This window comes from Aquila chrysaetos, chromosome 20 (assembly GCF_900496995.4).
Source record: "Aquila chrysaetos chrysaetos chromosome 20, bAquChr1.4, whole genome shotgun sequence".
NCBI lineage: Eukaryota > Metazoa > Chordata > Aves > Accipitriformes > Accipitridae > Aquila > Aquila chrysaetos.
In genome coordinates, this window is record NC_044023.1 from 7,753,318 (window position 1) to 7,770,458 (window position 17,141).

Here is a 17,141-nt window from a genome sequence, read left to right on the forward strand (position 1 = left end):
GTATATTTGTATTGACACTACCCAAAGCATATCCCTCTGCTACCAGCTAACAGGAGCCTTGTGAACAGAAGGGAACAGTGATACCATGGCATTCCTACCACGGCATCAAGGAGAAAAAACAGGGTGGCTTTTTTTTTTTTAATCCTTTCAGGTTTTTCATGCCAAAGTCTCCACTTTTTACAGCCAAGGAAAGCTTTACCTGCTAAGAAAACACGGCCAGGACTTCACAGGGCAGATGCTGGGGCATTTTACAAGTATCCTAAATCCAAATGGACACCCAGAATTTTGTTTGACATTAATTTTAGAAAACAGCCAAACATTTTGATGAGCTCAAACACACTCTTCTTCATTAAAATATTGGAAAGAGACTGCAATGCTCAGAGGGACAGGTTGTCTGCCATAAGCACCCACCTGGACTTCTGTCATAGCTCAAACACAGCAGTGACACCAGTTGAAGCTGTGTTAAAAAGGCAGTAAGGCTGCCTCTACTGAACCGTTAGTATAGCTTCCAAATTTGACAGTGGTAAGCATCAATGTGAGGTCCTTCAGCAGAAGCTTTGCCCTTTACATTTTAACAAAAGCAGAAAATGTTTGGAAACTTTCCCTTAACAGCCAAACTATAACTTGTACTTACCGCTACCTTAATGGCCAGTACATTTGAAAGGAAATATGCACCCAAGTGAGGAAGAACTGAAATGCCCCCAGACTGAAACCTTTCAAAATTTTGTAAAAGAGGATTAAATCAGCCCCTGCTACTGTCTGTAAGAACCAACAAGAAAACCCTCACAGACTAAAGTACAGCAACCCTTCTCCTAATAGTGATCTATATACCATGTGGTGAGCCAGCCACTAGTGATTTAAATTCTAACAGATTTAAAAAAACATTGCAAAAATATAGAAAGAGCCCTGAAATATGCATTGGCTTTGTGACAGTCTCAGTACTGATGAGCATCACGATTACAGAGAGAGACACCTGTGCTCCCATCTGACTCACCTGCAAGGTAAAGTGCCAGCTGAATCTGGGGGACAGGCACCAGAAACAATGACTCTGCTGCAGAGGTTTAATTTATTTTAGTCAGAGTTCAAGTGCACAATTTATTTGGCAGAACCGAACAAATGTATTTGCCATTAAATATCTTATTACAACATCTGCATATTAAGCACTGGGAGTATAGCAAGAAGCAGCTGAACATTAAAGGAAGAATAGATGAGCAGTTTCAGAATACAATACAGCTCTCAGTGACAAAGGGAAAACAGAAGTGATTTATTTATAGCAACCACTTAAAGACAGCACAGTGCAACTACTTGGGGGAAGGGGAAAATTAATCAGCCTTCATTCCAGAGGTCTCTTACTGAGCCTCTTAGGAAAATTGTTCTGGCTAAACAGCATTCTGGCCAGCTATTATAGTGCTGATTGGGGGGTGGGGGAAAGTATTAACTACAAAACACATGTACATCCATAGTAAAACTGCAAGGGACAACTTAAAAAAATGACATTTTACTTTCTAAATGGTGATATTTAGAAGATATATTGACAGGATAACCACCTACCAGAATTTTACATCTACTAATAAAAAGTAGGATTCTTATAATTCAATCCAGAGGAAATATTTCTTTTCCCTTCTCTTCACCTCTCCACTGGAAGGGAAGAACTAAGTGATGCAAGGGGGGGTAGGTTCAGCTCTACCTTTAAGTTCCTTTAAATCAATTTCCAACATCTTCTGTTTTGGGTTTTTTTGTTTGTTTGTTTTTTTTTTAAAGAGAATATGATGTTACTGAGAATTAATTTTCAAGTATCTAGAAAGATGGCATTCCCTTTTAAGCAACACATACATCCATTGTATCCAATTCAGACATCCAGTGTATTAAAATTCACTAAGTGCAATTAAATTCACTAAATTAACTGAAAAAATTCCCCTAGAAACAACAGAGGAGCAGAAAACTCCCGTAGGCGGTGCACACTGTTTATTCGGACCCCAATTCTACTAATCTAAATGAGAGAGAAATACATTAAAAGTCTTCTATTTCGAGGAGTCATTTTCACCACAGGTAAAGTGATATTTTAAATGCGTTCCTAAAGAGCAACAGTGACATCCAGTGGATGCATATTAGCTGCAAGGTGAGCTCCACAGGAAGGTCAGATGGAGTACACCATGCTAGATTGGAGGACTCCTTAAAAACTGAGAGGTAACCTCATTTCTCCCTGCTACATACAAAACATCACTGACTGAACACAGCTCTCCAAGTACAAACACATTTCTCTAGACTGGAAAGAACAGCCCCTCTTCAAGGCAGCACTGAAATTTCTGGAGCAATCACATTCTTCAAGACTTGCATTACTCCACATCTACTGTCCAGACCAGCATAGGGTAACAACTAGAAATAAGATACAAGTTAAATTAGCTTTATGAAACAATTTATAGGACCATTCATCCCTGCTCACCTCTTATTTCAGGATTCAAGTTGCAATAACAGAAGGGGATTTGGGAGGGAGAGGGAGAAAAAGAGAAGGGAGATGAAAAGAACATTACTTCCCTTTTATTTGTGCTTGCATTTTTGCTTCACACCAAAAGGTAAGCTGGGTTAGATATGCAAGAAGCCATAAATTATTTAGACAGAACCCTTTTCCCTGACAGTGCTACTAAAAATACCAAGTTAAAACATTAAAACTTGGCACCTCTACAGTAATGGCCATATTTTGTAATAAGCCAATAAATACTAAGTCTGTGATAACCCCAAGAAGAAATAAGAGTTAATAGGTACATCTCAAACCCCTTTAAATCCCAAGGCACTCTTGTGCCAAAGCCTAAGTGAACCACTGACAGAGGCAGGCAGATGGAGTAAGGTTTGTATATTTTAAGTGATGCAGTATCACACCATCCAGCTCTGCTGACCAAGCTGCCAGGAAGGAAAGAAACAAGGGTAACAGCTAATGGCCAGCTACAGTACTCAGACATGCATGAAACCAGCCTGTACATCCATAGAAGGCTGCACTTGGACTGAAATTTGTATTTGCTTACAGAAATACTAGCATCCTATCTCTGCAAGTGACACTGTTTGGCAATCTCTGGCCAAGAGGAGTCCTCAGCCTGCTCCTGCCTGCCAGAAGGGAAAAGCTGCTCCCCTCCCATGTTTCAGTGACCTTGCTCTTTGGTTCACTGTCTGTTGGTCCACCCAACTTACATCTATACTCTGTAAGCGTCACTTTTAAACCAAGACAGACATTATTCGAGGTAACTTCAGGTAAAAAGCATCTCTGCAGACTGTTAAAAGCATCCAAGTTATGTGCTGTCCATGCTTTTCAGTTGGTTTATACTGAGCACCACTATATATGCCATGGCATCAACTGGTTGTGTGACAGCTGAGATCAGGCTCATGGTTTTTTGTGCTACGTGATCTTCGTTTTATACAAAAAGTTGAAAGAAAGTAGATCCCTGCACTGATTTCCAAGGAGAAGTGTATCTGGCACTGGAAGGAATAGAAGTCACTGTTCCTGATAAGCTCTGGCAAAGGGGATTGCCACAACCCAAAACGAGTAAGGAACACAATTATAACAAAGCTAGGGTTTCCAAATGAGTGGTAATTAATGCAATACTACATTAATTCACTGTCTCACTAAGGAAAAATGATAAAATAATAGAAACTAATCTTCACTAGTCAGCTCCTTTCCCATTTGAGTTACATTTCAAATAGCTAAAAAGCCCTCTACAAACATCGAAGAAGAATGGGAAACTTTTACACATATTACATTTCCAAAAGCACAAATAGCATTTCTGTGATGAGTGAAAATGGGAAACAATAATGCCAGGCATTGAAAGCCCAGTGCAAGAGTGCATGGTCAGGTAAAACTTAATCACTACCAGTTGTTTAAAAAAAAAAAAAAACAAAACAAAAAACAGGTCTGTATTTATTGAGAAGGAAAAGCTAAGGGTAGCCTTCAACATTTTAGATTTGTCTTTTCCTACTTTGCTTAGGCATTTTACCTCCCTTAACAATTCTCCACTCCCATCAGTCTGTGTTTTCTTAGGAGACATGAAGTCTTCCAGAATTTAGTATGGAATAATTAAGCATTGTTGTACAGGTGATGCTCAACTGGCTATCCTAACACAGCTCCTAGTGAGTAACAGCACCAAAAATCTCAAAGGAACAGTTTTGTGTTGAAACAAGCCACTATAGGAACAAAAAGATAAATATGAGAACCATTGGTAAGAAATTTCACCAAGAATTGAACTTTCACCAAGAATTGAACTACTGTTCCTGGCCCCATTTAAGATCACTTTTAGGAAAGGTTCCCAAGAAAAAGCAGCCAAACACCAAAACAAAGTGTTTATCCTTAGCTTTGGGTTATCCAGCTACAGGTTCTTTTATACCTAAAGCAGTCTCCAAGGCAAGAAGCAAAACACACACAGTGATCTCCTGAAGTGTGAATAACAGCTTCCAGCTCATTTCCTTCATCAGAATCATTTGCCTCTTTCTAGTGAAATAGGTATGTATATGCCATGTAACATACACATCATGTACATGCCTATGTACATCACTTATGTATGTATACACATATGTAAACATATGCAGACACACACATATTATAACGTGCCCATTTGTTATTACACTTGCCTGAAGTTTGGATTTTAGCAGAAAAGTTTGAGATCTTAGAAACTTTCGAAGCTTGAGCTATCTTCATCTATCTCAAAAGTTGACACAGAATAACAGCTTGGAAAATAGTATAAATCTTGCCTCCATCTCTTCTCTTTGAATTATGACCCAAGCATTAAAACAAGCCACATAGAGCAGCAACCTAAGTGGGTGAATTTACATTAATTAGCCTGAGATATTGAACTTAAAAGGCAATTTTTATTCTGACCAATAATGACTTGTCAGGACTTGCCTTATTGTTCCAGAGCCTTAACGAACAAATTTATTCACTGTAAGATGACAGAAATTAAAAGCTGATCCTCTTATTTCAGCAAAAAAAATCTTGTCAAACCAGAACACAAAAGGGAAAACAGTTGTAGCAGCACAGCTGCTCCTATCCACTAACGGGCAAAGCTGTTACAGGTTGTTGCAATCATTCGGTGCCCATACCCTGCCTTTTCCTCTCTCTTAGGTCCTTCATCAAAATCAGAACACTCTGATAAATGGTCTGCAAACACGTAAAAATTGTTAACACACAAAATGAGAGAAGGCATAAGCTTTCATTTGTCATGCACACCCATCTCTCCTTGCATTGACCAGATCAAAATAAAAGCAAACCCGCAAGTTTCAGGGGAAAGAGCAACAGCATAGGGGCAAAACCCATTAGCTTGTGAAAAATTCGGTTTCACACAGCAACAACAAAAAAAAGCTGAAATAGAGTATTAGAGGGCTAGCCATTAAGGGAGGCTTCCTAGAACATCTTCCAGAAAAAAGCTCTGCTGTTAGCTGCTTGTGAGGTGGACCCTGATTTATTCAAGTGAGAGAAAACCATTTATTTTGCTCTGATGCAGCCTCACAGTCAAATTAAGATGCAGAAAATCAGAGAGAACTGCAGTGAGGCTCCACAAAGAGCACAGTCAACTGATACAGCTATCCCGTTCTGCTCAGATAAACTTGGGCTTCCTGATATGAAGAAACCTGGTACTGTTGCTAGACTTTATTCTCCAGTGAATTAGAGCTAGACTCTAGAGCTCAGTTGCACCCAGCCTTTTCATCAATGCAACCAAGCGGTTACCCCCTTGGGGGCTACCCACAAAACAGGTGATGCAACACTGATGCCTTCCTGGCTGATGTTCCGGATGCTGAACGAGGCAGGAAGAGATCAAACAAACATTCTCAGCTAGCCAGGCTTGCTCACCATGATAGCTCCCTTAGTCAACTAAGTGTCTGTTACCTCTTGGGGGTTAGAGTTCATCCCACTCAATCTCTGGTTTCCAGCAAGATGAGTGGAAGACACCACAGGAGCACACTTCTTGCACAGAAAGAACTACTAGCTGTTCTTGCTAAAAGGAGTACAGGAGCGATGAAAAAAAATTACATCCTTCTGGCTCTCACAAGGTTTACAAGGACAGCCTCTTCAGGCACAGGCCGAAGTAGAGACCCAGCTTTGTCCACACCACGAAGGAGAGAGAGGAAAGGAGAAGCCTTTTCCTCTGTTCTTGTTGAACCTCTGTCTCCTTGCAAAAAAGTTACAAGGTCACACGTTGCAATAGGCTTACATGAGCAGGCTTCCTTCAATGAAAGAAGAGTGAAGGTTAGGGAGCTATGGATAACCATCTGCAACTGCACTGCTTGTGAAGGATATGGGGAAGAGCTCCCGAGCATCCTGTGATCAGTCGTAGTAAGACTCCTACCCATCCCTATGAAGCTTCTGCTTGGACAGCCAAGCAGGGTAAAGAGCAGCGGAAACATCTTGAGCACTCATCACACTGCTGTTCTTTTAAGTAAATAATCTCCCTACCTATCCCAAGAGGAAGAGAATCGTGTACCAGACTAAAGCTTCCTGGCATAGGAACACATCCTCAGAAAAACAAGGTGACAAGCAGATCAGGAAAAATAATCATTTTGCAGACCACATCTATCTTGAAGGCTGAAGGTTGGATTCCCCACTGCTGAATACAGGATTCCTCCCTTACAACACTTTAAAAATAAATAAATAGAAGGGGGTGGAGGAGGTGCAAATGACAACACATTCACATCCAATTGCAAAGAGTTGCAGCTCTGTGCATTGAAACTGCTTCCCAGGAGGGGACTTCACAGCAAGTAAAAAAAGAAGAAATGTACAAAAGTATTCATAACTATTAACGGATGCCAGAATTAGAGATAGTTACCAATTTGGAAGCCAAAAGGTCAAAAAAGAAAAGGCACATCTGGCCTATGACTAACTCAGGAGGAATTTATTTACACAAGGAATGAGTGGCTGACAGAATGAACTGCTGCAGTCAGCACGAAGACCACAGGCTGAGCACAGGAGGCACCCAAGGTCACCAAGCACAAAACAGAACCAGCAAAGGAAAGAGGTGGAGTCAGCTTTGGACATTCAGTTATAAGCCTCAGACAACTTTATGATCAGATCATGTTTTTTGGAATTGGTCTCCAATCCTATTCAACAGAACTATTTTGGAAAAATTGCCATTGAAGAAATAAGCATACTCCAACGCCTGGAGAAAATTTTAAACCCAGCAGTGCAGAAAGAGATCTAAACATCTGTCTTAACCAAAAGATGCATTTGAAGAGTCACAGGCTACTTAGAGGTCCTTTCTGCTGAAGCATTGCTCTTCCCAAGCTTCGCTTTGTGAAGCCTGCTATGCCATTAGCTTTCAAATTTGGTAGCTCCACAATTGAGTACCATTTAACTTCAAAGGAGCTAAAGATATTCAAAACATTTGTGCTCTTGAATTTCAAAAGAGCAGAAAGACTTCTTGGCAAGAGTGACAGAGGACAACTCTGCACCTCTGCCTATGTCTCCCAAATTGCCCTACCAAAGGATTACCTGCTTTTGAGTCTGCACATCCACTCGCATAAGCACGTCTCTCAGAGTCCTAACCAGGAGCTGAAAACCAAGCTGCACATATTTAAGTTATATGGTTGCAGAATTCACAACTGAAGTGGCAAGAGAAACACTTCCCCACCACCTACCTGTAAGCTTATGTTCTGCTGTACCTATTACCTCTCTTGCCAGGATACCCTTAGTTTGAGATAAACTACACACAACCCTTGCAGACTGTGCATTTCACTGCCTTTTGGACATCTGAAGCTCCCACTCCCCCTGTACAAGATAGCTTTGCCTCTGAGAAACTGCAACACGAACAATGTTTAAGGTATTTTTCTTTAGAAAGCTATATGCAGAGGCTAAGACTAAACTCTCATCAGCCTCCTCCTTTGCAAAGTAGTATTTTGCACAAGTAGTTACAATTTCTGTTTAAACTTGAGTAAAGAACCTTTGTTTCAATTAATATTTCCTGTTTTCCATAATATTGCATGAAAAACTGTTTACCAACATAGCTTATACTACAATGTTTTTATTCGTAACTTTCAGTGTACAAGTTTATCTAAACACCCAAGCACTTTTTAACTCTCCACATGACATCAACTGTTCAGCATTTGCTCATAGCACTTGACCATACATAGACGTCTTGGAATTAGTCAATAGCAGCAGCAAATCTGTCACGTAATGAAACAAGTGTTCTCATATACTCACATCAGCTGTAACCGCATGTGCAAAGCTCTCCTTGTATTTGGAAAAAAAACCACCACCAAACCCCAAAATAAAACGCATTATCGGCCTTCTCTGGAAAGAGCAAACTGTATGATGAATGTCTGCACAACATATCAGATCCATGAACATGTCCTTTGATCTGATCCTTTACAACTCTTCATACAGACAGACCCTTATGCTTGCAGTTACTGACCCCCGGACAAGCATAAGAGCCCATGTTTATGAAATCACATGCAAAATTCATACCTCTTATTCTGACTTTCCTTTAGGTCATCACCACTCAATATTGCAGCTTAAAGCATGAATTTACTCTTACCCCTTAAGATTCTAGATCAAAACAAACATAAATGCTTATAGGATCAAGACACAGGACTGTAAGACTTAATTTCTTCCCATCAGCTTCATACAGCATGCATCACAAGTGCTTGCCCTTAACTTCAGTTTTCAAGGTAGTTATGCAACACTTAATAGCTACAATCGTTAGCTTATAATTTAAGAGTAAGCATTTATTTCAGAGCTACTGTAATTCTGATCTAACATTTAAAGTCTCACATCTTGCTAACAGATATTTATAATTCACTTCTGACAGCTTTAGCGTTTTCTTTATCACACTTTTGTGTCTATGCTTTTACACCATAGTCATGACTGCAATTCCTGCTCATCATGAGCTTCTCATTTGCATTAGTCCTTGCACAGAGCAGTTTTACTTTCAAAGCAAGCTGCATCTCCCAAGCCTCATATATTTACAGAAAACACAAGCAGGTGGGCAGAGCAACTTTGAAGTTCTTGCCTATTGTTGCAAATGAGCCCAATACACTGATTCATAATGAACTTTAACCAACTGCCTGAGAAACCAGCATCTTCTAAAGGTTCCAGTCTCCCTCTGCCTATGGAAGTGAAAATTGTTTTAGAGCAAGTTTGTTTTCAAGTTCACCAACCTTGACAGTGTTTCATGCCTCTTATCCCACAGGTTATTTAGGATTCTTTTTTCTTCCCATTCATCTTGATGACAAACTGGTTTTGATGTCTGTGTTCAGTTATTCTTTCTTAGCACTTGCGCGTTAGTCTGACTCTCCCCATAAGAAACCAGATACTGAGTGTTTTTACACAGCCACTGTTACGATTAGTATGCTTTCACAATGCTTCAGAAAAAAATTATACAGCTACACGAGAGCATAAGCTCTCCTTAAGTAAAGGGTTGAAAACAGATTCAAGATGTGTCAAGAATAGCGTTCATGTGTTTTAGGGGTACCAAAACCAAACAACAACCTATATGCCTGTTCTAAATGTAGTTACATCCCAAAAATGTCTGCAAAAGTGTCAGTATTATTCAAGAAGCAGAATCCCGGCACACTAACACAGCAGTAGAGAAAGATGAAGCAGCTTCACTCTTCGTTGAAGGTAAAGGTGACTTTGGCATGAAATCAAGAGTGACAAATGGCAGTTTCAAGTCTGATTTTGATGGGAAAAATAACTGACCTCAGCTACACAAAATCCACCAAAATAAAGTACTTCATTATTAAAAAGCAAACATTTTGCTCAAAAGAAGAAGGAACTGAATATATAGTGAAATTTAAGTCTTGCAGTAAGTTGGGCTCTTTGAGTACTGTCACTGCTACAGCACAATAAATTTCTAAAAGATAAAAGTCATGAAATTCACTTGAAAGAAGAGTAGACTGCCATGAATGGACAAGTTATTACGCAGCCAAGGTTTCCATGCTCATGTTATACTTAAAATAACAAACCAAGCCACTTTCAGAGATACCAGCTTCTTTTTAACAGCAAAGAACATTCCATAACAATACTAAATTTAAACTTAACCTATGGTATTCAAAACAAGCTCTCAGACTACATTGTTTATTCTTCCCCTTCTGACTTTAGCAATTATAACGGCCTTAATATTAAAGCGTTGCACTCTTAATAACCTAATACATAAGGATATTGAGTAATAGTCATATTTTGCATTTCCATTCTCATCAAGTGTAGTGAGCTCTTAGCAGAGACCGTGTGTAAGCTCTAGCATGCTACATGGTTGTTCTTGTAAGACAGCCACAATACAGCTGATACTCCTCAAAAAAACTTTAGACTATATTGGCTTTGGCAGCACCAATCAGACTGTGTGACATGAGACAAAAATTTAAACTCCACTCCTTTACAGCAGGACAAAGCTGCATCATACTTTCAAGGCAAAACAATGTTCTTAACTGCATAAGAGACCACATTGTTGAACTGCATCAACAGACTTAGTCAACTAAGACATTGGTCTTAGTTTTGCCAGCTAGCACCCAAGCTCTCCATCACAACTACCTTCACCCTGCTTTTTAACCAGGGATGATTTTACTGTGGAAGGCAGTCAAAGGTTTAATTTACAAGTCTATTCATGCTCATAGCTAATTTGGCCAATCTAGTGGAAGCATCATTTGTGCTATTCAGACCAAAAAATAACACCACATTTGCCCAAGGAGTAAATAGGAAGGAAGAATCCCACTATCACTCAGTTTGGTCTTCTGTAAGTTGCACATAACACAGTAACTTTCCAACACTTTTTATATTCAAGTAGTACTGCTGGGATCACCAGCTCCCACACTGCATGCCCAAGCCAAATGTTGCATTTGGATGGCAGTTCAAAATACTCACTCCTTTGAAGTAATTTAGGTACTGAAACCAAAGTATGTCTCTTCTGCATGACTCAACATGGACTGACTTTGCCCTCTGTAAAAGCACAGCCCCTGGTCCAAACCAATATATTACACCTCAAAGAATTTGTAGTGCCCTGTTTCCCATAGGCTCAGACCATGAGTAGAGCAACCCTGTGTCAACCAACACCACATGACATGGATTTGGCTGTCAGTAGCACACACACAGTTGGTCCCAGCAGCATCTATTAGAGGTTTTGCCAGGTAAAACCTCTTCCACAGGGGAATAGTTTTGTTGGAGGGACAGATGTTCAGGGTGGTTAGTCATTATTCAAGGATTTTGTTCAGCAGCTACCTTTAATGTACATCTTGAGAGGTTCTATAATGAAGAACTAAGTTTTAGAAGAGCTCAGGCATTTCCTTCCTTTCCTTAAATTACTACTGGATAATATGCTCTAGTAATAACAGCAGTACAGGTTGGGGTAAACTTACCATAATCTCCCATTAGCGGACACTTTGTCTACACTAAATATTTAAGCCATTCCTTGGAATGTTACAAACTGAAAACGGTATTTCTTCCCATAAAGGCTTTCTTTGTCTCTGCTGTATTTCAGCCGAGAATTATACTACACAATATCTTAAATTAAAGCAGAGTTCAAAATTAGTCCAGTTCAATAGGCTAATAAACAAAGAGGTCATTGGACTGCTGGTTTCATAGCCTGCATAACTTTAGAGTTAGAACACAGAAGAGGAGGAAAAGGAAGAAGTCAGCTTTAGCCAAACCCAGCCAAGGATCAACAAACACTTTCACCTCCTCCTTCCTTCTGTGATTGCTTCCTACCATCCTCTCCCACTCACCTAGTGCTAACATCCCCTGGTTTTATTTGTGGAGCTCTGTAAAGAAAGCATAGTAAGGAATCAGGTTTAGAGCTGCAGACCAAGTCTTGTCCATCACAAAATACTACAGCTATTCCAACACCTCCAGCAATGGACTGAAATCATAAAATAAAAATGCTACTATATTTAAGAGAGAACATAAGGTTAGTAGCCCAGTAAAGATCTAAGTTGATAAGATTAAAGGCACTGCCACAGAGCAACAGATGTTGGCTAGAAGCTTACCTTTCAACAGAGTCAATGCCACATAGGCATAAACCCCCTGGTTCAAACTGCTTTCTAGCTTACAGCTCGTGTTGAGCAAGATATACCAAAAACCAGCCACAATAATAACATATTTCAGAAGCATCAAAAATATCCAAAGATTGGCAAGACAAAATACAGAAGTTTAAGTATCACCATGTGCAAAAGTCATAACTCTTATGGGCAGTAACTTTAAAGGGTTACTCTTGTAATAGCCATGACATTCAACATCAGTGCTACACTTAGATCAGTGCATCTTATTGAATTATTCAGCTAGTGGATTTACCCATTACAGTCAGAACTCAGATGTCTCTTAACACATGGTTCAGGGAACAGATATGAACTAATGTCTCCAAGTATTTAGAAAAGAAGCTCCAGTACAATACATCACCCATTTCTCACGTGTGAAGTCCATGCACAGAGATTTCTTGTCTTTGCCGACTGTCAGTGAAAAAGATATCGGGAACAATATCTATTTTCATGACTGACACCAGCCTAAAGGATTAATATCACCTAGCAAAACTGACTTCCACTGTGGTTCACATCTGTACTTTTTTGTGGACTATCATCCAAGCTTACCACACATTCTTGAACACAGGCTGCTAATAAAAAAATGCATGCATACATGCACTAAATTTATTTCCCTTAAAATCATTACATACATTTTCCTATAAGGCAAGTACAGTTAAACAAAACAGACAATACAAGATTGATTAAAAACAGGCATCTTGCAGCTCAAATAAATACCAAGGAAAGATGGCTCCATAGTTCAACTGCCTGAGTCACATGCTTTCAGGCATACTGAAAAGGAACTCTACACAATTTCTGTATGCTGACCTACCAGAGTGTGATGAGTCCCATCCATACTAGTGCCAGACTTCTGTGTTTTCAGTACATCACCATAATCTGCTGCATCAAAGTTAGTTTTCCAGACCATCACCTGCAGAAAGAAGTTATCTCTATTAAAATTTTCCATCTACATTTGCTTAAAGGCCAATTTTGTGAACACATCAGAGAAGATTCAGCAGAAGCACACAGTTTACCTAAGAAAGCTTTGCCATTGATTAAGTAAAGAATGTTATTTGTAAATATGCTACTGAATACAGGCATAGCATAACTGAGTTCTCAATGAGTAAGTGACCTTTTCCAACATTCTTTGGGTCAGGAACATCATGAAACTAGGGCTAGCTAGAGAACTTCAGAGCAACATGCAGAATACACCATTAAAACCACAAATATATTAAAATACCATGCTTAGCATCACAGCACTTATCAGCCACACCCCAAACAACTAGTCCCTAGTTCATCATGAAATTCATTCACAGGAAAAGGAGAGTTAGTACTTTGAAACTAGTATTAGATATCTTGATCTAGTTTGTGAGCTGAATACCAAACTTAAATCCCACTTACAGGCATCTTCCCTCCATAATGCAGTAGTTATTACAGAAGAGGAGAGGCCTTTAACAAATAAACCACTTCAACATATCAAGAGCAAACCCATGGAGTAAAATCCCTGGCAGTGGCTCTAAAAGTCTAAAAAAGTTTCAGAGCAATCAACAATTTCAGAGGTCTGAGACACCTATGAACCCAGGCAGCTCATCTTGGTTATCAGAAACATCAATCTTTATTCTTCACTTACAAGTTTTCATTCCTGTTTCACATGAAAGAAAAGCATCTTTCTTTTGTAGTTGCATAGTTAACCAACGAGGCCATTCCATTGTGTAACAGAAAAAAAGTGATGTTCTTTTATTGTATAAGTTGTCTCTTCACAGCTAGAAGAAGTGCTATTACAACAAAGATGGGCATTGCCACCTAGTCTAACCTGGGGATTAAGAGCAATTCAACGCAGTTGAGTGAAGGCTGATGACAGAAAAATAGACACTTACTCAGACCACTACTTTGGGTTGAAGTCCATCTATATCTTCAGTGGGGCAACTCACACTAACTATGTTTAAACCAGCATATATTTGCAGCACAGGGTGCAAATGGCACCTCCTGATTCCAGCAGGCTCATACAACAGGCCTGTCTGCAGTTCAGTAATCAAGTATGGTTTTTTAGACAGGCTACATGTCTAAATTACCACACAAAAATTTTTTTTGACCTGTAGAGATGTTCTTTATTATTATTTCTCTATTTCTTTTGGATTCAGAAAGCTAGTATTCAGCAAGGTCCATTCCACTGGAAAAGCTTCTTAAATTGCCAGTTATGTACATACAAGGCTAATGCTGTTTTTAATACATACATATATTCTATGTTAAAAGTTCTTTCTCCGTGCATGAAAGGAGGCACTGCCTGCATTTTCAGATACACATCTAAGAGGAGAGAGGCAGTTCCTTCATGGGAGCTAACAACAGGAAAGCCAACAGCCACCCTTCCCAATACATGCATTCAGAAACACACCACCTTGAGCTACAATAGAAAAGGCTGCCAAAGAAGTAAATTATGACCCCATGCCATAAACATACCTTTACAAAGCACATTCAGTGTTTTGGTTTAACAATATCAGGTGATACTTTGCAATGAGCATTACTTTGTTTAAAGAAATCCCAACCATAGGAAAGACAGAGGGAGCTGATAAAACAAAAGCCTTTTGAAGGAATCTACTTTACACAACAGAGAAATGTAGGCTAATACATCCTCTTAAGCTAAAAATGAAACAAATAAAAAGTCAGCTTCTTGGCTATGCCTAGAAATTGAAGACAAATAAAATTACTGAAGTTTTCTATTGAAAATAAGTAACAATGAATTGCTATATAACTGCAAATCCCAGCTACATCAGGGCTTTTAAGGAAGAGAGAAACAACAACAAAAAGGCATATTTATTCCTTGTGTTAGATAAGTATTTCAAGAGCAAACCTTAATCTAGTGATCCCAATATAATTTTGTAAAACAAAACTGGATGCATCTCTTCAAAACAGTCTGTTTAAAGCCCTAAATAAAAAGTGGTCTTAAAGAGACAGGGTGACAAGCTATGCCACCTATGTCAGCAAATCTATAAGATAGAGTTAAAATGCAGCAGCTCATGAAGCTGTCATGAGCTGCAACCCAAGGATTGGTTTCCCCCTCGATAGTATACAATCAAAAACATACATTACATAGAGACCCAGCAAGTCATTTCAGCATGGTCCAGACACACCGGGTACTTTTTTTTTATTTCCCCCACTGACAACACAAAACCCAGCAGCTTTTGAAGAAATGTGAATCTAGATTATAATTCAGAACCAGAAGAGATCTCCCCTCCTGCCCCAACTGCTTCATCCACAAAAACCCTTCATCAGCAGTACAAGGCACCCAGGCTCTCAATCCTAGTGTACATATCAAGGTCAGCAAAGACAAGACCAACTCTGACCCAAAAAGCTGTGCAACTGCAGCATTAGCACAGCCTTGCACCAGGCTCCCGTTAATAAAGAGGCCTGCAGTCTATATTCTTGTCCAATCAGACTCAAAACCATCTGGTCTCAGTCACTAGAGATGGCTTAGCCACAGCACCTCAAGTAAGACTGAGAGGACAGATTTGTGGGAGGAGAGTCCTAAGGACTAAGAAATACAGAGCACTGTAGACCAGTGGAGCCTGGAAGAGTATTCAGGGGAAGCAACCCTGCCTGCTTGCCTTGTGCTTGTGTCTCAGAACTAGCCAGTGGTAGATCAGGAGACAACCCATCAGCATAGGCCGTGATAGTCAAGGTATCTCAACACAGCCATCTGCACACCCATCTACCTTATTCCCCAGCAGCAGATGCCTCAGAAAGGCATATAACAAGGGCCATATATAGGGTAATATTTCCTCTGTTGTACATACCCATTTCCCAGATAATCCAGCTGAAAGACTGTTCTTACTGAGGAAGCACTTGTTTAATCTCTCTCACTATTTTAAATATTTGTTTTCTCTTTTAAAGCAGTAAGATGCCAAGAAAACAGTAACAACAAGGCACAAAACTATGAAATTAAACTAGTCAAATACCTGTTCATCAGAACCTCCAGAAGCAAAAAAGTCTCCAACTCTTGAAAATGCTACACAGGTAGCTGGCCCCTGCAAACAGATTTAAAAGATAGGTTTACAAAAGTGTGCAAGAAAACAAAGTGTTACAAAGCTCCATTCATCACAGCTTTACAAGTTATTTCTCATTTGACATCAGCAATTTAAAGGCAAATTTTAAAAAGCTCTTAGGTAAGTAGGCCACAATTAACATGCTAAGCTTGCTGGCACTTACTTGTCATTTCCTACATTTTTGCCCCCAGTTTAAGACACCTACTCTTTAATAGCCACGGCATTAAGACATAGACAGGAACAAACCAAGCTTTGCAGCTTCAGGCTTTTCCTTGTTCCCTCTCAATCATTCTTTCTTCCCTTTAGAATTAGAAATTTCTAAAACTCCTGTTCATTTATTAAAGGCGGTGAAACTGTTGAGTTTTGTTAAATGCAGTGTTCAGTTAGCCACCTGTCAGAAAAGTTTAAAGCAGAAAAGCAGGTTTGAACAGAGATACACACAGAGCAGCATCAAAATGCTTATTGAAAAAGATTGTTAGACGTAAAATACCCCCACTACTGACAATTCTAAGCATTCACAAATCATAAGCCATGTCCCATAAAAATGCAAGTTTTTAAAAACAAATTTGAGGAGCAGTGAATCTACCTTTCAGGCTTCAATTGCCAAGCCCTCAGAATCCACATTTTCCAAGCTCATCCTGACTCCCTGAATAGTAGAGCCGTGAAAGGAAAATGCACTAAGCCAAGATTTTCACATAATCATGGAACTTCAGGGACCAGAACTTCAAACATTAGCCAGAATCTTCAAGATACTGAATACCACAAGACAGCAAACTTCACGGACCACTGTGTGCACCAGATTCACCATGGAAAATAGTATCTTCTCTCCACATGCTTTCCCAACAGCCTCTTTGAAAATACTTAACTGTCACTAAGGGACAGCATAAAACACATGACTGATGATAAAAATAGCCAACAGGTAGGGCTACAGGCAAGAAGTGAAAGAATCAGTTCTATCATGAAGAAAAAGGCGGGGGGGGAGTAGTTTGGTTGGTTGGTTTTCTTTGTTGCTTGTTTGGGTTTTTTTAATAGTCATCACATACTCTCCTATATATTTCTAGAATATTCCATACAAACTGCTCACTGCAGAAGACCCAAGGCTTAAAGCTCTTGCTTACTCCACCACGA

The 17,141-nt window shown here is 39.5% G+C and overlaps 1 protein-coding gene across 3 annotated transcripts in view; it reads right to left on the bottom strand.

The window, feature by feature from the left end:
* POC1A (POC1 centriolar protein A) overlaps positions 1–17,141 on the bottom strand; it is a 90,550-nt gene that overhangs the window by 16,635 nt on the left and 56,774 nt on the right. For all 3 annotated transcript variants that reach the window (XM_041118726.1, XM_030043663.2, XM_041118725.1), the window contains 2 exons: positions 15,927–15,995; positions 12,806–12,904 (listed from right to left, as the gene is read on the bottom strand). In XM_041118726.1, the coding sequence (XP_040974660.1) occupies positions 12,806–12,904; positions 15,927–15,995 (168 nt within the window). The remainder of the gene's footprint in view (positions 1–12,805; positions 12,905–15,926; positions 15,996–17,141) is intronic.